Source organism: Penicillium pulvis, assembly GCF_028828015.1.
Source record: "Penicillium pulvis strain IBT 33274 chromosome Unknown contig_5_segment0_segment0, whole genome shotgun sequence".
Classification (NCBI taxonomy): Eukaryota; Fungi; Ascomycota; class Eurotiomycetes; order Eurotiales; family Aspergillaceae; genus Penicillium; species Penicillium pulvis.
In genome coordinates, this window is record NW_026643078.1 from 3514488 (window position 1) to 3534865 (window position 20378).

General features: G+C 48.5%; 10 protein-coding genes across 10 annotated transcripts; 8 read left to right on the top strand and 2 right to left on the bottom strand.

Annotated features, from left to right (window-relative positions):
• Positions 1-96: 96 nt before the first annotated feature.
• Positions 97-1200, bottom strand: N7503_007881 (glycoside hydrolase family 88/105 protein; the record flags this gene model as incomplete). Its single annotated transcript, XM_057067428.1, has 1 exon — positions 97-1200. The coding sequence occupies one exon, from the start codon at positions 1198-1200 to the stop codon at positions 97-99; it is 1104 nt and encodes a 367-aa protein (XP_056921109.1).
• A 650-nt stretch (positions 1201-1850) lies between these two features.
• Positions 1851-3676, top strand: N7503_007882 (uncharacterized protein; the record flags this gene model as incomplete). The annotated part of the gene is made up of 5 exons (XM_057067429.1): positions 1851-2219; positions 2272-2549; positions 2600-3118; positions 3168-3379; positions 3435-3676. The coding sequence occupies 5 exons, from the start codon at positions 1851-1853 to the stop codon at positions 3674-3676; spliced, it is 1620 nt and encodes a 539-aa protein (XP_056921110.1).
• Positions 3677-3909: 233 nt separating this feature from the next.
• N7503_007883 (amidohydrolase) lies at positions 3910-5422 on the top strand (the record flags this gene model as incomplete). Its single annotated transcript, XM_057067430.1, has 3 exons — positions 3910-4307; positions 4360-4604; positions 4651-5422. Exons 1-3 carry the CDS (start codon positions 3936-3938, stop codon positions 5420-5422), a joined length of 1389 nt encoding a protein of 462 aa, XP_056921111.1. The 5' UTR covers positions 3910-3935.
• A 956-nt stretch (positions 5423-6378) lies between these two features.
• Positions 6379-7909, top strand: N7503_007884 (aldehyde dehydrogenase family protein; the record flags this gene model as incomplete). The annotated part of the gene is made up of 3 exons (XM_057067431.1): positions 6379-6405; positions 6453-7232; positions 7283-7909. 3 exons carry the CDS (start codon positions 6379-6381, stop codon positions 7907-7909), a joined length of 1434 nt encoding a protein of 477 aa, XP_056921112.1.
• A 650-nt stretch (positions 7910-8559) lies between these two features.
• Positions 8560-9001, top strand: N7503_007885 (uncharacterized protein; the record flags this gene model as incomplete). Its single annotated transcript, XM_057067432.1, has 2 exons — positions 8560-8886; positions 8939-9001. The coding sequence occupies 2 exons, from the start codon at positions 8560-8562 to the stop codon at positions 8999-9001; spliced, it is 390 nt and encodes a 129-aa protein (XP_056921113.1).
• A 557-nt stretch (positions 9002-9558) lies between these two features.
• On the top strand, positions 9559-11223 carry N7503_007886 (putative carboxylesterase; the record flags this gene model as incomplete). Its single annotated transcript, XM_057067433.1, has 2 exons — positions 9559-9795; positions 9847-11223. The coding sequence occupies 2 exons, from the start codon at positions 9559-9561 to the stop codon at positions 11221-11223; spliced, it is 1614 nt and encodes a 537-aa protein (XP_056921114.1).
• A 377-nt stretch (positions 11224-11600) lies between these two features.
• On the top strand, positions 11601-12776 carry N7503_007887 (uncharacterized protein; the record flags this gene model as incomplete). Its single annotated transcript, XM_057067434.1, has 1 exon — positions 11601-12776. The coding sequence occupies one exon, from the start codon at positions 11601-11603 to the stop codon at positions 12774-12776; it is 1176 nt and encodes a 391-aa protein (XP_056921115.1).
• A 225-nt stretch (positions 12777-13001) lies between these two features.
• N7503_007888 (putative glycosyl hydrolase) lies at positions 13002-15750 on the bottom strand (the record flags this gene model as incomplete). Its single annotated transcript, XM_057067435.1, has 2 exons — positions 13002-14429; positions 14485-15750. 2 exons carry the CDS (start codon positions 15748-15750, stop codon positions 13002-13004), a joined length of 2694 nt encoding a protein of 897 aa, XP_056921116.1.
• A 1045-nt stretch (positions 15751-16795) lies between these two features.
• N7503_007889 (aldehyde dehydrogenase) lies at positions 16796-18443 on the top strand (the record flags this gene model as incomplete). Its single annotated transcript, XM_057067436.1, has 3 exons — positions 16796-16854; positions 16904-16945; positions 16994-18443. The coding sequence occupies 3 exons, from the start codon at positions 16796-16798 to the stop codon at positions 18441-18443; spliced, it is 1551 nt and encodes a 516-aa protein (XP_056921117.1).
• Positions 18444-19145: 702 nt separating this feature from the next.
• N7503_007890 (zinc-dependent alcohol dehydrogenase) lies at positions 19146-20347 on the top strand (the record flags this gene model as incomplete). Its single annotated transcript, XM_057067437.1, has 3 exons — positions 19146-19260; positions 19322-19612; positions 19674-20347. 3 exons carry the CDS (start codon positions 19146-19148, stop codon positions 20345-20347), a joined length of 1080 nt encoding a protein of 359 aa, XP_056921118.1.
• Positions 20348-20378: the final 31 nt, after the last annotated feature.

Below are 20378 nucleotides of genomic sequence, written 5' to 3' on the forward strand. Positions count from 1 at the left end.
CACAAAATATGAGCGAGGCTCAAATGCTCTATTTTTCGAGATCTATCTACAATTCTAACATTAATACATAACAGCGTGAATCCATCAACCTAAAGCCTAGATATAGGTGCGCAGGTACTCTCCCAGTGCCATGATACCCATTGCCTGTCCGTATGGCATGGAGGTCAAGGGAATATCCTTGTAGAACTGCAGACAGTCACCCATTCCGGTGCCAAAGCTGGTATTCTGAAGCTCGCCCTTATCATCGATATCCTTGATCACAGACTGAATCGCCTTCTCGGCCACAGGTCGGTACTGTGCACCAATATAGCGCTTGCGCACTGCCTTCAGGATACCATAGGCAAAGCCTGCAGTGGCAGATGCCTCGAGGTAGGAGTCGGGGTGGTCCAAGAGAGTATGCCAACCGCCAGACTCGGACTGCACGCGCTGAAGTGCCTCGCACTGCGCCTCTAAGGTCTCAATCAGATGTAAACGTATCGGGTCAGTAGGCTCCAAATCCAGCAGCTCAATGATCTCAGGAATCACAATGGTGACCCAGCTGTTTCCTCGCGCCCAGCGCGCATCCGCGAAGTTGTGACCACCGTCCTCGAATGTCCACCCGTGGAAGAAAAGACCTGTCTTTGTGTCGAATAGGTACTTAATGTGAGTCAGGAATTGCTTCTTCGCCTCAGCGATGTAGTCGGGACGGTTGAGGAGTTTGCCGATCTTAGCGAGAGGCATCACAGTCATCATCAGAGTATCATCCCAGAGCTGCTGGTAGTTCTCAGTGATATATGTGACGTGCTGCATACCGCCGTAGCGGGTGCGGGGAAGCTCGTGCATAGCCCACTCGGCCCACGCGTCAAGCCACGGCAAATAAGTAACGTTGCCGGTCTTCTCATACACGTACGCCAGTGTTAGGAACACGGCCATTGTGTTGATGTTCTTGGTTGTACCGCCCTCGGCGAATCGGGCAGCAAACCAGTCCTCGATGATCTGGAGGAGTCTAGCTTCGCCGGTCAACTCGTAGTATTTCCATACACCGTATAGGCCAATGCCGTGTGTCCACTCCCAACCATGCCAGGACTTTGTATCGATGATGCGTCCGTCGGGGAGGTGAAGGAGGAATTTTCCGGTCTCATCTTTAATGTTGACGAGGTTATCGATCAGGAGGTTCACGGCGCTGTGAACCTCGGGGGCAGGGGGACGCGTAGAGGCCATCGCGAAAACTTGGCAGGAATGTGTGGAAAGTTGAAGTAGATTGGATATTCTGTGCTGACAGCCAAGACAATCAATCCTTTTATGCGATTTCCTTTTCAGCCGTGGAGTGTGAGCTCCGATCCGAAATAAGTACTGTCGGTGGTCGGTTGATCACCGAAACCACGCCATTGCCCCGCCATTCATGAATCCCCCGCGCAAGCCAAGGCAAATTCGGGAGAAAAACGCCCGAGTCCAAGGCCAAATGGGTCCCTAAGCGAGACCGACCCACGCTTTTATTACCGCAGTGGATATTTCGGGTGATTGCTTCCCCGGACTTTGACCTCTTTCGTGGGGGGTTTAATGCTAGAAACAGTGGGGGTGGAACGCTTCTCCGCGCCAAGACCATGGGGATAAGGGTCACCGACCCTGGCCATTGGCCTTCGGTTAAATTAGTCTTTGGGCGTCGTATAATTTGGTGATTCCCAGCTATCTTCGAAGCAAATGATGGATCTTGGCCCATGGGAGGAAAGACTTGGCGCGCCCAGGGGGCGTTTCTGTGATGGGTGAACGGCCTGGGGAGAGTCAAGGCTGTTTTGTTAAAAGGGCGCTTTGTCTTGGTGAAGGAGTCTCAAACTCCACATTTTCATTATAAAACCACTATCTTACTCACAATGGGTCAAGACGAGGCCCATTCCCGCGATGGAATCGACCCAGCGGTTGAACCGCACCCAGCAGTTGAGATGGGCGATTTCAACAAACAGGATATCTCCCATGTCGAGCGGGTTCTGTCGCCGGACGATGACCTGAAGAAGGAAGATATGGATTTTTCCCGGGTGGATAAGGAGATTCAGATGTATGCCTCTCGAGGGCAAGTGGAGGTTGACGAGGCCACCAACAAACGCTTGAAGCGCATGATTGATCGCCGTGTGTTGGTGATCATGATCTGCACATACTTCCTACAGGCGCTGGATAAGGGCACCATGTCCTTTTCGTCCATTATGGGAATCAAGCAAGATGCCCATCTGGAGAAAGGACAAAAGGTTTGTGAATTGCCCTTCAGCTTGCGAGTCGGTTAAATGCTAATGGATACAGTACTCATGGCTCACAACTTGTATCTACATTGCGGTCCTTACCGTCGAATACCCGACAAACTGGATCATTCAGCGAGTTCCGATCGCGAAATATTTGGGAATCAATATCTGTCTCTGGGGTACTACCCTGGCGATGCATGCCGCCTGCCACAACTTCGCGGGCTTGGTCACCGTGCGAACCCTGTTGGGTATCTTCGAGGCTTGCTGTCAGCCCACTTTCGTCGTTCTATCGTCCATGTGGTATAAACGAGAGGAACAGGCGGCCACGGTCACTTACTGGTAATTTTGACTTTGTTCGTTTTCGAGAGGCGCTGGCTAATTCCGCATAGGTACATGATGAATGGTGCCCAGCAAATTGTTGGTGGTCTACTGGCCTACTGCTTCACCTTGATTGGAGGCGACAAGGTTCTCAAGTCCTGGCAGGCATTGTTTCTCTCATATGGTGTCCTGTCTGTGTTCTGGGGTCTCTTCGTCATTTGGTACATGCCCGACTCTCCCATGCGTGCCAAATGCTTCAGTGAAGAAGATAAGCATCTTATGATTGAGCGCCTGCGATCCAACCAGACTGGTATTCAGAACAAGGAGTTCCGCTCCTATCAAGTATGGGAAGCCCTCCGTGATCCCCAAACCTGGTGCTACTGCTCCATCCAGATCTTCACAACCCTCCCGACCAGTGGTCTGGGTGCATTTGCGGGTATCATTATGACTGGCTTCGACTTTACTACTCTGCAGAGTCAGCTCCTTGCCATGGTCCTAGGCTTTTATATTATTGTCATCCTACTGACATCAGCCTGGTTGGTCAAGAAGTATAACCAGAACCTTCTCGTCATGCTAGGATTCGTCATCCCGTATGTTCATCCTCGCTTTTTGATTGACTGTTTGCTAATGTGTCTTCAGTTCATATGTTGGAACTATCGTGTTGATGACAGTTGCAAACACTACGCTGTCCACCAAAGTCGGCCTGTTGATCAGCTACTACATCACCCTGTCCTTCTGGTCCGCTCAAACACTGTGTCTCTCTATGGTGTCTCGAAATATTGCAGGACAGACTAAGAAAGCGACCGTTGTCGCTGCCACTTTTATTTCGTGGGCTGCTGGCAACGCGATCGGTAAGTTTTTTTCGCATTCATCCCTGCCATATACATCCATATTAATATGTCTTAGGCCCTCAAGTGTTTCTGGATTGGGACGCACCGCGGTACCATATTGCTTGGAGTGTGCATCTTGCTTGTTACGCCTGCATGACTGCAGCTGTCATCTACCTGCGTTTCCACCTGATTCGTCAGAATAAAAAGAAGGATGAGATGCTCGCTGCTGCAGGCGTCACTGCAGCAGATCCAAACCTGATCCACGCGTTCGAGGATAAGACTGATCAGGAAAACATTAACTTTCGATACGTGTACTAAGTCAATATTGAATATACACACGACTGAATGACAAACCATGATGGATAATTGTTGTAATCATCGGAGATCGCCATAATGCTCGTATGACAGTTGTGATGTGTAAACTCAATCCATATCTTATCGTGTATCGGCGATCTCCGGCCATGACTTGAAAGCGGAGGTCACCAATGCAAAAGTAGAAATGTCTGTCAATTTCTCCTCTAATTCTTCTGTCCTTTTACTAAACCAGCATTACCCAGAAATATCTGCTATTCCCACAATGCTCTACACCCACGCAACCATCATCACCGTCGACGGCAACCGCCGCATCATCAATGACGGAGCTATCCGGGTGTCGGGCGATGTCATTGCCGACATTGGGAAAAGTACTCTTCTGAAAGAGCGATACTCTGATGATGAGGAATATGATCTCACCGGCCGCATTGTCATTCCGGGGTTAGTTTCTACCCACATGCATACGGCTCAGACTCTCCTGCGGGGCACAGCCGATGATCTGGAGCTTGTGTCCTGGCTATGCGAGAGAATCTGGGTCCTTCAAGGTAATTTCACTGAGGCAGATGGCTATGCCGCTGCGAGGCTCAGCATCGGTGAAATGCTCAAGTGCGGTACCACTTGTTTCTTGGAGAGCATGGTGAGTGCCTGTTATTCAATCCTAGGCGAATTGCTTTTTCTGACCAAATCAGTTTGCCGATCGCTATGGCTTTGACGGACTCGCCCGTGCTGTAGAGGAATCTGGTATTAGAGGCTGCTTGGGTAAGATCGTGATGAACATTGCGAAGTACGCCAAGGATGACGCCTGGGCAATGCATCCCGGTCTCGTGGAAGACCGCGAGATGTCTCTACTTGGAAGTGTGAAGATGTGGGAGAAGTGGAATGGGGCCGCGAATGATCGTATTCGCGTGTGGTTCGGCGCTAGAACTCCTGGAGGGTAGGTCAAATACTTATATCGACTAAAACCATTAACCAATTTATAGGGTCTCCGATGCGCTCTACAAGGAGATGACTTCTATCTCGCGCGAGAAGGGTATTCCTATCACCATGCACTGTGCTGAGGTCAAGGCCGATCGCGATTTCTTTGCGTCCGTGTCACACACGCCAATGTCGTACTGCAACTCGGTTGGACTTTTGGGGCCGAGCACCGTCCTGGCGCATATGGTTCATCTGGATGACTCGGATATTAAATTGCTGTCTGCCTCAGGAGCTCATGTCGCTCACTGTCCCACTTCCAATGCTAAACTGGCGTCGGGGATTTGCCGGGTGCCCGATCTTCAACTAGCTGGCGTGAACATTGGATTGGGTACCGATGGTGCCCCTTGCAACAATACCTGTGATCTGCTGCAAGAGATGAAACTCGCAGCTATCATCCACAAGAGCATCTCGTACGATCCAACTGCTGTTCCCGCTGAGTCCGTTCTGGAAATGGCCACGATCAATGGTGCTAAAGCTCTCGGGCTGGATGACAAGATTGGTAGCCTGGAAGTGGGCAAGAAGGCTGATTTCGTGGCAATTGATGTGCGCGGCATCCACACACAGCCCTGGTTCAATGCGCCTAGCGCTGTAGTCTACACTGCGACCGGCCGTGATGTGGATCTGGTGGTGGTGGACGGTAAGCGACTTGTGCAGAATGGGGAGCTCCTCACCATGAATGAGAAAGAGATTGTAGCGGAAGCTAAGAAGCGCAGCCAAGAGGTTGTTGAGCGTGCTGGTCTATCTAGCAAGATGCAGGGCCGCTGGCCTGTGGAGTAAATTAGAACTAGGTCAGAGTACTTAGCATACAGGCTGTGGTGTATTGACGCTTATATAGCGAATCTACCTAGAGGTTTCACTGGTATGTGATCTAGTTCGGGCTACTGTACTTGGCTCGGAAATAGTTGTATTTTTGATGGGAAAACTCTCATGCCATATGCGATAGTTTTCTTGCGTGACCTTGGTACCATTGTTCATATCTATATGTGACACTCGCCCTTGCTCACGTCATGCGCGGGATTAGTTGCTTAAATGGACGCCTGAAACGTCTAGCGTGCAGATGTAGCGGTGACGCTATCACGTGGTATCTCCACCAAAGACTTTGGGCTTTAACATTCATTCCCATTTCACCTGCGTTGCCGATGAGGGATTCCGATTCCTGTCGCATGCCGTTCTTAGGACCCGAAAAGTCCCCTTGAGAATTTGACTTTGGACTAAATATCAGCATGGAAGAAGGATCCCCGCAAATCTTCCCCGCACCGCCTATCGTTCCACACAATCAGGGAAGTACCAATGATCTTGATCGGTTTGTCTCAAAAATTGGCCGAGCCAAGATCCTAGAACCATTGATTGATTTGCGGGGTCTAAGGCTGCAGCTGCAGGTTTATCGTAATCATTCAATTCATTGGTCAAGATCACGTCGCTATGATCATTTTAAACTATGGGTTCTGGAGCTTATCCGGCTATGATGACTCCGGACTCGGGATGAAGATGCGGCAGACAAATCGATCTAGCTTGCTTGGTGAGGCATATAAATAGCGTCTAATCCACATACGGCTTGCTGACAGAGTGTTCTAGCGAGCTGAAACCCTCCTGTCACTTGGCACTTTCTTCAGCTTCGCCAAGCAAGCCCATTACCCCCACTATTACACCGGTTGTTTGACTTATCTTGGAAATTCTTCCTCTCTCAATCCCCTCACCTATCTTGATCACCGAATTTGAGTTCGAATTTCAAAATGACGACCTTCTCGCTGGACTTTTCCGTATGTGTTCGAGTTCGGGGGTATGCTTCTACCAACTGACCATTCAGAGCTTCCGCAATGTTATCAACAACGAGTTGACTTCCACCCCCACTACCCGCCATAACATCAATCCCGCGAACTCACAGCCCAACCCTGAGGTTCCAGTCTCCACTCAGGAGGATCTCGACCGAGCAGTCCAAGCTGCCACTGATGCTTTCCAGAAATGGTCCAAGACATCCATTGCGGAACGCCGGGCTGCATTGGAGGCCTATGCGAGTGGCATTGAAGCCGTTGCCGATGAATTTGCTAGGACTCTCACAATGGAGCAAGGAAAGCCTTTGAGCCAGGCTGCAGCCGAGGTTGGTATGGCTAGCACGTGGATTCGCGGTATCAGTGCGCTGGAAATTCCCCAGAATGTCATTGAGGAGACCGAAGATCGGAAGATTGTTCAGCGTTATACCCCGATGGGTGTTGTCGGTGCCATTGTGCCCTGGAACTTCCCCGTGCTTCTGGCGATTGGAAAGATTACTCAGGCGGTGTACGCTGGCAACACGGTCATCATCAAGCCTTCTCCCTTCACACCTTATTGTGGCCTTAAGCTAGCTGAGCTGGCTATCCAGTTCTTCCCCCCTGGTGTGGTACAGTGTCTCAGTGGCGACGACTCTCTGGGCCCAATGATCACGGAGCACTCTGGTATTGACAAGATCTCCTTCACTGGTTCAATCCTGACCGGTAAACGAGTCATGGCCAGCTGTGCCAAAACTCTTAAGCGAGTGACTTTGGAGCTGGGCGGAAATGACCCTGCCATAGTATGTGAAGATGTTGACATTGATGCGGTTATTCCCAAGGTATGTGTCTCTACCTTCATTTCTCTGACAACACAATTAATATTTTTCAGATTGGTATTCTGTCCTACCTGTGCAGTTCTCAGATTTGCATGATGATCAAACGCCTCTACGTGCACGAAAAGATCTATGACGCATTCATGGAGAGACTAGTGGCCTTTGTGAAGAACCTGAAGGTTGGCGATGGTACGGACGTAGATGTCTTTGTCGGTCCGGTGCAGAATAAGATGCAATTCGACAAGGCTAAGGAACTTTTCGAAACGATCGCCACCGACAACCTCAAGGCTGCACTGGGAGGCTCCATTGAAGACTCCGCTGGGTACTTTATCCACCCAACCATTATTGATAACCCCCCTGAAAACTCTCGGGTCGTCCAAGAAGAGCCTTTTGCTCCCATCTTACCCGTTATGAAGTGGTCAGACGAGGACGATGTCATTGCGAAGGCGAATGCCCTAGAGACCGGACTCGGTTCGTCAGTCTGGTGCAAGGACTTTGAGCGGGCCACACGCATTGCCGATCAGTTGCAGTCCGGTAGTGTCTGGGTCAACTCGCACTTTGATGTGCTTCCCAATGTTCCATTTGGCGGTCACAAGCAAAGTGGCATGGGAGTTGAGTGGGGATTGACTGGTCTCTTGGGCTACTGCAATTCGCAAACTCAGTGGCTGAAGAAGAGCGTCTGATTCGATAGACTCTCGACCGGTCTATGTCTTGAGGCCTATCATCTAGCGTCATTATCTCTTTGTGGCAGTGTTTGTCGTTGGGTGGTATTCGGCGTCAAGATGAGGTCAGTGTTCATGACGGCTTCAAGCCTTCCACTTTCAGTGAGCTTTAGAGTTCCAATGATAAGCCTCCCTTCAAGTGATCCATTAAATTACGATTCATTATTGTCGAAGTCGGTGAAAGTTAAACTGTAGGTCGTCAGTCCACATGTGGATGACGTCATATCTTCAGGTCATAAGCCACATTCCATTATTGATAGGATGACGAAGTCTGCGGCACGCCACACATAAAATAGATCAACAAGAATATCATCCTATTGCACCGAGTCGTGCAGTGCCGATCTTCTCACAGATGACGTGCCCGCGTTAATCTTTCCATTCAACACCAAGCAGCTGCATTCCAGAAGGCGAAATGGCTCTTGGCGTACGTGAGTATTCTTGTATATCCTGCTTCTTGATATGAGACATCCAGCATGTTATGACAGGCTGATCAGAAATTTTGGCCATAAAACTGCTCGTTTGCCTTGCAGAATATCGATTTTTATTACTCTTTATCCGAAAAACCAAACAACTATATTATCTACTATTTTGAACATTGCTTATCCGTCACCATGTTCCACCGCGGTCGCACTACCACTACGACGAGAACTACCAAGCCGACGTTGATGACTCGGCTCAAGGGTCCTAATGCTAAAAGCAAGACTGTGAAGACTACGACTACTACAAACCCGAGTACCACTCACCATACCAACAATCGCCATTTGGGGGCCCACCAACATCATACAACCGCTACAAACCCGGGTATCTCTCACCGTACCAACAAGCGTCATTTGGGGCCCCAGCAACATCACCACAAGCGTAAACCTACCTTTGGTGACAAGGTCTCTGGCGCTATGTTGAAGATGAAGGGCAGTATTACACATCGTCCGGGTGTCAAAGTAAGCATTACTCTTTAGAATGTCGCTTCAAAGATGCTAACTATGTCTCAAGGCCGCTGGAACTCGTCGCATGCATGGTACTGATGGTCGAGGAAGTCACCATCATGTTTATTAGACTATTTTACGGCTACTGTACGATGTTACGATTTACGTGATTGATTGAATTTCCAGAATGGTCTGGATAATGTATATTAGTGTGATCAAGCGCCTATGTATTATAGTCCATCAAGCTTGAGATTGAGCATGATTATTTCAGAATCAAGAACTATGCTTCAGTACGAATCCTCATCACCTGCACACATAACTTCAGATATAACACAGACCCTGCTTTGCGGGACAATCTTTCGGTCCACATTCATCCGCTTTATGCATGAATAGATCCGGATCATTTCTGGAGGTACAGAATGAGCCACGAATCCAGTGGAGAAGAAAGGAATATACGGGTTTAACTGGTGGAATTGAGATCTCGCTCTCGTCCAGTTGAACACATTCTCCTCCAATATCATGAGTTTCTATAGATGAATTGCAGCGATGCAACCATTCCACGGTCGATCCCCCGCAATTCGGGAAACGATACCCCGGGTCCACTCCAGTCCCGAGGGTTTAAAAGCCATTGCGAAAGCATGTCGTCACTGAAAAAATTGGCAGCTACGTCGGGCACGTCTTCTGGCGATGCATTTTTATATAGTCTTATTGGTTGCAGGTCTAGCGCCCGATCTACTATCGGCTTCGTCTTTACCCCGGTCGGGTATTGTGGATCTCGGATACTCGCAGTACCAGGGGATATCCTTGCACAACGGCGTTGACGAGTTTCTCGGCATAAGATATGCCAAGGCACCAGTGGGTGAATTGCGATTTCGAGCGCCACAGGACCCTGAATCTACGAATGAGGTTTTAGATGCATCATCGGTAAGATTGGCAATATTCTTGGCTTCCCTGCACTTTGCTAACCTTAATCAGTTTGGTGCCGTTTGTATAGGCGTTGGTCAAACAACCAGCGCCGCATATGCAGAAGACTGTCTGTTTGTCAATATTTATAGGCCCAATAATGCGTCTACGAATGCAAATCTCCCCGTGTGGGTGTTTATCTCCGGGGGTGGATACGCGGATCTGTCCAACGCGAATTATAACGGCAGTGAAGTCGTACAGCAATCAGGCCATGGTATCGTCTTGGTCAACTTCAACTATCGGGTTGGTGTACTGGGATTTTTGGCTGGCGAGGAAGTGCGCAAGAATGGGGATCTGAATGTGGGGTTGCTTGATCAGAGGAAACTGCTGTCTTGGGTCCAGCAGAATATCCATCTCTTTGGTGGGGATCCTGACCATGTGGTTATTCACGGCGACTCGGCAGGTGCAGGATCGGTCGCGCATCATATCACGGCTTATGAGGGTCGTGACATGAACCTTTTTGCTGGCGCCATTGCCGAGTCAAATTTCTGGCCTACACAACGAACAGTTGCGGAAATGGAATTCCAATACACGCGATTTGTAAAAGATACTGGGTGTGACGATGCCAATGATACACTCGCTTGTCTTCGTACTGTTAATATTCAGACGATCCAAGACTATGATGTGGATGAGCCTTTCCCAGGTGGAAGCAGCAGTCCTGTACCCCTGTGGTACTGGCTTCCCGTGGTGGATGGCGATTTAGTGCCTGACCTTCTATACACCCTCTTCGAACAGGGCAAAGTGGTTCATGTTCCAGTGATGGTCTCGGATGACACCAATGAAGGAACTGCCTTCGCGGTCAACGCGACTAGTTCCGCCGAAGTGTCGCAGTTTATGAAGAACAACTACCCCGGACTCACGGAAGACCAGCTCAAAGGAATCAATAAGGAGTACCCGTTAGTGAAGGCCCTGCCCAAACATGCGGCTTATTTCCCCTCTGCAGCCGCTGCGTATGGTGACTCGACATTCACCTGTCCGGGAAACCACATGTCAGCCTCGATGGCACGATTTGTCTCGTCGGATAAGGTGTGGAATTATCGCTGTAATATTCTTGATCCAACAGAGATTGCGGATGGAATGGGCGTTCCACATGTATTCGAAATGCCGGCGGTTTTTGGCCTTGGTGAAACCAACGAAGCGTCGGCCTCTTTTGCCACCACCAACGCCGATATGGTTCCCATTGTCATGGACTACTACATCAGTTTTATCAAAGCACTGAATCCAAACAAATTTCGGAATGAAAATGCCCCTATGTGGTGGGCTTGGGGATCTGGAATTGGGGAGCGGTTAAGACTGCAAACCAACTCCACTGCAATGGAAGAGGTGCCTAAGGCGCAAGTGCAACGATGTGCGATGTGGCGGAAGTTAGCAACGGCGATGGAGCAGTAAAACGTTACACATAAGGTTGTAGGGCTTTGTTGCGGTGCATATTCATATGACTGATGTCATTATCTTTACCCTTAATATCACGATCGTCATATGCTGGGCTTTCTAGCTCAACCTCAGATCCAGGTCCAGCCAGCTAGTAGTTCTAAATCTTTTTTTTTTAGTTTATCAATCAGGTATACACTATAGCTGATATCAAACCAATTTACTTATCACCAGATCAGATCCATTCATCCGATGCCACCTTAACCCGGTCTTCTCCGCAGCGAAATGAGGGGTAACATGACATGAGAATCCGGGGAAACTACATACTCCACTTTCGCGAACTTCCTTTCTAACCTCACCTTTTCAACTCGTCAAATCCCTCAAATAATGTCCAGATGATGCTCAAATCTTGCCTGTTCCCATCCCTCGCAGTCGAGCTCGTCGAGCTTATCGCTCGTTATGTAGATGCCGACACCTTGATGAGACTACGTCTCGTCTGTCGCGACCTGCAGAAGAAAACCTTCAACCAGTTCGCGCGTCGCTGTTTCTCTTCGATCAAGACAGATCTCTCAGAAGAAAGTCTCGGTCGCATCGATGCCCTCTCCCATCATGAAGCGCTGCGACCCTATGTTCATGGTTTAGCATTTATGCTTCAAAATGGAGTGGGTCGTGGCTTGGTGTGGGATCGCCACCCGTGGGGTCCTTTATCCGCGCCGATGGAGGTGGAAGCAATCAAACGCCTCCGAGATAACTTGGTTAACCACTTAACAAATTGTCGTTCATTTTTTATCTTTTGTCGCTATCCCGAAGGTCATCCAGATATGAGTCGCGTGACCATCACCGATGCCGTCGCTGTATTTTTCGCTCTCGTCGTTGATTCTCGTCTGCCAGTCTCGTCATTTCATTTGATCTACGCCAATCAGCAATCTCGGACATTGATGATGGATATGCGCCGGTTGCCAAAACTCTTGTATCGGCAACCGAAGTTCCGAATAGTGTGGTCTAATTTGCAGAAACTCTCCCTGGAGCAGTATCTCACTCTTGATAATTTCGGCTTTCTTCTGGAGTTGGTCTTGAGTGCCCCAAACCTCAAAACATTGCTATTGAATCTGGGGTCCCATGATTTAGCTGCGGAGTTTATGCATGAGCTAGCGGAGGCAGCCACGTTCTCCCAATTACAAGAACTAGCCTTGTTCCGCACGGCTGTGAGAGCACCGGATCTTCACATGCTGATTGATGGCCTTCGTGGGACAATGCAGGCTCTCACTTTGTATCATGTTTCGTTAGCACCAGATGACAGCTGGGCTGCTGTTCTTAAGGATCTCAGTCATGATTTCCTGGCTCTGCAGAGAGTCTCTTTGTATTATCTTTGGAACAGCACCCCAGCTACACAGCTGATATCCTTCCCCGGACTTCACAAAGCGCCACTAATTTGTGAAACACCCGTCCAACGACTCCAAATGTTCTACTCGGAGAATCCGAAGAGTCCGGCTGTTCTAGGCGTTGAGTATTCCGGGTCGAAGATGTCGCAGTTCTTAGGCCTGTTGCAGAAGACGGCCATATGTACCTGAATCTGTCAATATTTCACCTGCGATATGGCCTTTTGATGTATCTCTTCTCGCATCTGCATTTTTGACTGCTTGTTTCTATTACATTTATGCATATACTTGGGCTGGTAGCATTGGTTTGGAACGAGCAACTGAAATTGTGATATAGCAACGCATGTACCTGGAATAACAAATGTCTCAACGAATGATTACACTCACGCACCATAGCTATTGTCTCCCGTCAAATCATTAATCAGAGTCTCTTATGTCTGCAGGCCCATTGTAACGGATGTTACGCCCCGTGACTTTCAGCCAACTTGAGATATTTGCTATTTCGCCCTCATAGGACACCGTTAGATCAAGATGTTCTTTTGGCCATAGAGTCACATAGTTATCAGACCAGTAAAAAGGTGCCAATTTGGTATCGTCTACCGGGCTCAACATGTCCAGGTGTATAAACACAGCGGGGATTTTCGATTCATTCTCAAGCTGAACTTCTAAAGAGGTCCATCCGCTGCCTGACTGATCATTCTTTGGGGGCTTAATGGTTACCTTCATGTCGGCTGGAGTGAGTGATTCCAGCTTCGTGAAATCCGCATATTCTGTGACTGGAGTGGAGAACCAGGTGGACTCTGGCCAGTCGAGGACGTCGGGCTTGGAAGACAGCCAGTATACATTGCGACTCAAGTCTTTTTCACCCTTAACATCACGAAGCACGAGTCGAAGAAATCCAACATCCTTTATTTTGTCAATTCCCTTGACCATTTGAAGCTCCTTTGAGGAGCTGGGCGTGGTGCGTGTCTTGACCATCGCACTGGAGATTTCCTTTCCCTTTGTATCGATTAGATCAATTGTTATTTCTCGCTCTCCTTGCTTGTCAAGGGAGTGGTTCATCAGCCAGACAGTTTCATCCTCGTAATTATAAGCAATATGTTCCACCCGTGTCCCGACTTTGGTACCAAAATAAGAACCCATGGGTTGAAGATAGTAGTCAAAAAGCTGCCAGTGTAGGTTTGGCCATGCACTATTCAACATCCAGTAGATTGCCCCGGTTGCAGGCCTAGAAGCATTTTGACGAGCCGAGTACGCCTCAAACTGGGCACGAGTGGCTTCATAATCTGCCATCTGGCATTTCCTCACGTAGTCCTCGATACTGTACGGGATGCCGTATCGAGCAAATAGTCCCCTGTTGTAGATCGAACGACCATAGAAAGCAGAAACATTTGTAGACATATGATACGAGCCCATATGTGGCTCTTTCCAGAGAGTGTCAAGATCCTTTTTTGACATGAATCTTTGCAAGCTATCATATTCTGGGGTTCCAACTCCTGCGCCTAATTCGGAGCCGAATCCGAAGGCTGCTCCCTCTTCATCGCCATACCAGTAAATTGGGGGGACCCAATCGTATGGTCCGCTCATTTTCATACCTGATGGACCCAGAGCTTGGGGATGGCCCCTTTTACTGGCAGATGCAATTATCGGAAGGTTCCAGTCCATTTGATGTAATGCTTCGATGTATAATTCGGCTGCATGATCGTTGGGCCAATAATCCGAGCCCACTAGAAATCCGAGAAGGGAAGGATGTGCCTGCATCATCTCTGCTTCGTGAAGCATCGATGCGCGTGCAACGTCATAGTCAGATTCTCCCCATTTCACACCATCTGCATCGTTATTGTACTGGGATAAAAGTTAGCTCATACTCGGACGACACTGGGTTAGTAGACAGACGTACATCCCATGCCTCCCATTTGTTGCAACATTCCCACCCGGCTAGAACCATGAGTCCCATTTGATCGGCGAGGTCGTAGAATTCAGGATGCTCTTGCTTCCCTTCTAGGCGGATAGTGTTCAGTCCTAAATCGATCATGTACTGCAGGATGGTTGAGATTGTTTGTTTGTCAAACCGCATAAAGATATCTGCACTATATCCGGCACCTAACACCTGGAACGGATGTCCGTTCACAGCGAAAGCCGTGTCGTTGTGCTCGTTCAATTGAGATGAAACATGTCGAATACCAAATGTTTGCACCGAAGAGTCCGAAAGTATCAATTCGTCCTCTCTGATCATCGCGTCGGCCTCAACTATGTACATTGGCTGCTCTCCCCAGCCCGACGGCCACCATATTTGTGGATTTCTGAGCGCAGCTTCGATGGAAATTGTCCTTTCCTCACCGGGCTGCAATTCAAATGTTCCCCAGATCGCAGCATTGTCTGCATAGATGGGTCCTATTATTGTGCCGTTCACTTCTACTTGAACGGTGTGAGGCGCGTGGTTCGAAATCTCTGTTTTCAACGTAACATGTACATTGTCGTTAGATCCAGCCTCGGTAAAATCGGTGACAACTCTCAGTGGGGACATTGATACTGCGCCCGTTTGTATGACCTCTACATCGCGCCAAATGCCGGTCCCATTGTCGGCAGGGTAAGGATTCCAGTCGAGGAATCCTATGGCGAAATCGCGAAGATAGTTCGTCGGGTAGGCAACAATCAGAAGACAGTTGAACCCGGCTCGAAGGTGGTTTGTCAAGTCATACTGGTGTCCTCCATACGAACCTTGTTGTTGGTCACTTGTTGCGATCAATGCACCATTCACATAGATATCTGCCTTGGATGTAATTCCGTGCGTTTTCAAGGTGACGTATTGATTATTGGAAGGGTAGATACTAAACTCCTCTCGGTAGATCCATGGCTCTTTGAAGATTGCTTGATCTGCCAAGTTTTCCATGTTGTTCGAAAAAAATAGTTCAGTTTCATTGTATACACCGTTCTCGAGAAGGCCAGCCATCACGGTGCTGCGGCCTCCAACTCTCCACCATGAAGATACATTAACACCAGATTGAGATAGTCTGGACATGTCAATTTGTGCCCAGGTTGCAGATTGCATGCTCCATCCTGGAATAACTGCTCGTTCACCTGGGCTTGAGACGAGAGGTTCTGCATGGGCAGTGGTCACGTATAGCGCTGCAGACCATACTGCTAGCCGCTTGAAGAGGTTCATTGCCTACCTGACTGGTTGATCTGAGTGGCAAATGTTGTATATTTTTGCGATGTTTCGAATTAAGCCAAGGCTTTAGTAGATTGATGAGTAGGATCTTCGACAGGAATCAAATATCACAGATGTGGAGGCTGCGTTAGTTACGATCGGCCGAGTGACCGTGGTCCAGCAAAAATCTACTTTGCCATTTCTGGCAATAGAGATTCTGGGCTGGTATTAATTAACTATCGGCGGACTAAAGTTAAAATTTCCCCAGTTTTGGTGAACCTTAAGAGGAAGATGCAATCTCTTTTTGACTTTTAAATCTTTTGTCAATGTTGATCTATAAGTTAGAACTAAAGCAACATGTCCAGACCCGGGATTGTCATGTTGAATGAGGTAGGGCCTCAACACTTGAACACCATGGAATTTATTTTTGAACAGCACATCATTTCCATGTCTAGTATGATGTAGTAATCTTCATTCAGGAAAAACGCTATGTCAAGCACCAAAGGACATCGCATCATCTCGTTTAGCTTACGTCATGATACGAGATGAAGCTTCATTGGAGCCATGACATAGGTAAGAAAAGGTGGCTTAGTGGGTAACGCTCTTTAATCACATTAAATTCCAGTGTAGTCTATAAAGGAGCGTAAGCAAGTAGGTACCGGGGTATGTACTCAATAACATTACTCCTTAGATCTTGGATACTGCGCTGGTTAAATGCGGGTAGTGAGGGTGTTGAACTAATTCCGTGGTGATTGATTAGGAAGCTCCATTAGGTATTTCAATATTCCCGATAAGGTCACTATGTTCATAGATAAAGAAATAAGGTAAGCATAATCTGTAGACAACTCTAACGCTGTTATCATTGATAGCTAATCAGAAGATTGCCTCAAATGCGGGGCTGCAGCGGACGCTTGCCCGCTTCTTAATAGCACGTGAATCCCCTCCAACTGCTATTCCCTCATCGTCTGTGCATCATATTACTGGGGCCTAGGATTATTGCTAACGGACCTCTTTTAACTGCAATAAAGGCTCATCTCCTAACTCATTCGCACTATACATTATGGAAAGTCCTTGTCTCCTGTGGCTCGCTGGTCAAGAACAACCAGGAGAGGAAGCTTGGTAAGTGCATGCTTTACTGGGCACAGAACATCCGAGCTGACAACTTTAGGATTTCAATCGAAGATCCTGCTAAGGGGGAACACTTTGCTCAGTAGGTCGATGGATTGCTTTTTCTGGGTATGAGTCTAACATCACTCAGATGCCACGCAGCCTCGGTCAAAGATGTCGACACCGCTGTTAAAGCTGCTCATTCAGCATACAAGTCTGGCATCTGGTCCCGCGCAAGCCGGCATGAGCGCGCAGATGTTCTTGAGAAATGTTCCGCACTACTCTCCGAATCCCTACCAGAACTCGTCGCGCTTGAAGTAAAGCAGACAGGTCGCGCAATTCGTGAGATGAATGCGCAAGTTCCATCCCTCGTCAAATGGTTCAAATATTATGCTTCTCTCCTTCGTGTCGAGGAGCGATCGGTTCTTCCAACAACCGGGAAATTGCACAACTTTGTCGATCGCGTGCCGTTGGGCGTGGTCGTTCAGATTACCCCATTCAATCATCCTCTTCTGATTGCAGTCAAGAAGCTGGTCCCAGCCCTTGCGGCTGGAAACAGCGTTGTTCTCAAGCCTAGTGAATTGACTCCCCTAACATCACTACTTCTGGCAAAGATCCTTCATCGCGCGGGCATACCGGCCGGCGTGCTGAGTGTCCTACCTGGCTATGGTGTGACTACCGGGAAAGCTCTGGTTTCACACCCCCTAGTACGGAAGGTCGATATTACTGGAGGTACTGCAGCTGGGAAGGCCATTGGGTCTATCGTTGGTGGCAATTTGTCCAAGTACACAGCAGAGTTGGGTGGCAAGGCGCCCTTGATAGTGTTTGAACAGGCCCAGATTGACACTGCTGTGAATGGCATTGCTTTTGGAAGCTATATGGCCAGCGGCCAGACGTGCATTGCCAGCACTAGGATCATTGTGGCCAATCAGATTATGGATCAGGTGGTCCAAAAGCTCAAAGTCAAAGTTGAGGGCATTACAAGGCGCATGGGAGCTCCTACTAATTCTGAATCAATGATGGGGCCGCTGATATCCAAGAGGCAACTGGAGAATGTTGAACGGCTAGTGAATGCGTCTTTGGCAGAGTCTGCGGTCGCCATCGTGGGAGCTAAGCGTATGAGCGGTCAGAGTCCACTAGATGAGTTTGATTTTTCAAAGGGATATTTCTATGAACCAACTATTCTTGCATCTTCACCCGGAAATAACATCGTCACTTCCCCAATATGGCGCCAAGAAGCATTTGGACCAGTGATTGTTGTTGTGGGATTTGATACCGAAGACGAAGCGGTTGCACTAGCAAATGACACCGAGTTCGGCCTTGGTGCGGGGATTTGGACAGAAGACCTCTCGCAGGCATTCAGAGTCTCGGAACGAATTGAGGCAGGTATTGTGTGGGTGAATACTCATCATCGCAATGATCCCAGTAGTCCCTGGGGAGGTGTCAAGGCGGCAAGTGGAGTCGGGAGTGAGAATGGCATGGACGCTTATCATGCTTACTCTATGACCAGAAGCACCATTGTCAATTTCGCGACGACAGAAGAAAGATTAGCTCATGATGACTGGTTTGCGGAAGGATCCAAGGACGTCAGATACGGATAAATGCAAGTTGAAATTAGCATGGGTCCTGGTGGGGCTAGTCATCAGCAAAGCAACGGAAGAAAAGTGATCTGCATGTGTATCTAGCGGTGTTACACCACTGCACCATGAAGGTACATCATTCGTGGCTATATGCCAGATACCCTTGGAGTTGTTGCTCGTCTACCAGGATACAATTCCCAGCTTCAGGGCATCATGATCATTCTTCTTGTTTTCTTTAAGATATCGCTTTCCAGGTTGGACTCTGTTAGATTAACTGCCACTATATTGCCCCGGTGTATCAACGGATATGCGGAGCCATTTCTTCCCCACATCTGCTCCACCAAAAAGAGGGGAACTTTGCTGAGGACAAATCAAGACTGGGAGCAACAGTCAGAAGGACAGCTTGGAGAGGGGTCAACATCCTGTCCGGACTGATATTTGCACTACCTCGGGCCTTCTTCGGTCATTTGTCTCACTCGAGTACCCTTGTGAATTTATTAATTCCTTCATCTACACCAATTCGCACGTAGCTACTGCCGAACTCAACTGTCGAACTCAATAATCGACAGATGCGGAAGTCAAGTGACTAAAGAGCAAGCATGGTTCGGGTAATAAGTAACGCCGTAACCGAGGAGTTATATAATAAGAGATGACTCCATCAAATATAGAGTTTAGATACTCAAGCATCTCATCTTTGCACAATTTGCGTTTATATCAACGATCATGGTCTCTGTTCTACCTAATTCCGATATTCCCACACACTGCAAGGCAGGTGTCGTGGTCAACGAGGGACCAGATTTTCATATTGAGATACAGATGGTGCCAGTTCCAGAGACAGGTATGATTTCAAGGGAAAGTAGAGGTGTCGTGGTGCTGTTGCAAGTACTAAACCCTTATAGGTCCTGACGAGATTCTTATTCGTCTTAATTTCACGGGACTCTGCACATCAGATATTCATTTTATGAAGGGGGATATTGGTTTCCCGCCAATGTCACATTATGGTGTCCGATCCCCTGGTCACGAGGGTGCCGGTATAGTTGTCAAGACTGGAGCCAATGTGAGGAACTTCAAACTTGGAGATAGGGTCGGCGTCAAGCCCCTGGTGGATACGTGCCATGGGTGTGATCTGTGCTGGGGTGGTAAGGAAACTTACTGCAAGAAAGGTATTCATTCAGGCCTTATGACTGCAGGTAGGTGTTTCCGTGTGGGCGCCTTTTTATAGATTGTGGACATTGATCACATCGCTTCCAGGAACATATCAACAGTATATCACCTCTCCAGCACGATACGCATCTCCGATCCCAGATGGGGTCCCCGATGAAGTTGCCGCACCTATAATGTGTAGTGCAAGTACCATGCATCAATCACTGGTGGAATCCCACCTTCCAGCTGGTTCGTGGGTGGTCTTTCCTGGTGGAGGTGGTGGGGTGGGTATACAGGGTGTTCAATTGGCCAAAGCGATGGGCATGCGACCTATCGTTGTAGACACAGGTGATGAAAAACGCGAGTTAGCCCTGAGAATGGGAGCAGAGGCATTCGTGGATTTCAAGACAGCAGGTGATCCCGTGGCGGCGGTGGTTCAAGTGGCCGATGGTGTTGGTGTCCATGGTGTTTTCGTCACTGCGCCGGCAGCATACAAGGATGCTGTGTCGTATATCGGGGGTCGAATCGGGGCCATTGTTATGTGCATTGGGATCCCTGCAGCTGGAACGATGGTTCTTGGAGCTGATCCTATGGAGTTTATTCTGAAGAACCTGAGTATCAAGGGCACGTTAGTAGGAAGCCGTCGGGACACTGCTTGTGCATTGGACTTTGCGAAAAGGGGCATGCTACGGCAGATCAGTGAGGTTTATCCAATCAATCGGCTTCCTGAGGCTGTGGATAAACTAAACCGGGGGGGAAGTTGCGGGGCGCATTGTGGTTGACTTCAATTGGGAAGAATAGGCTGTGATCTGC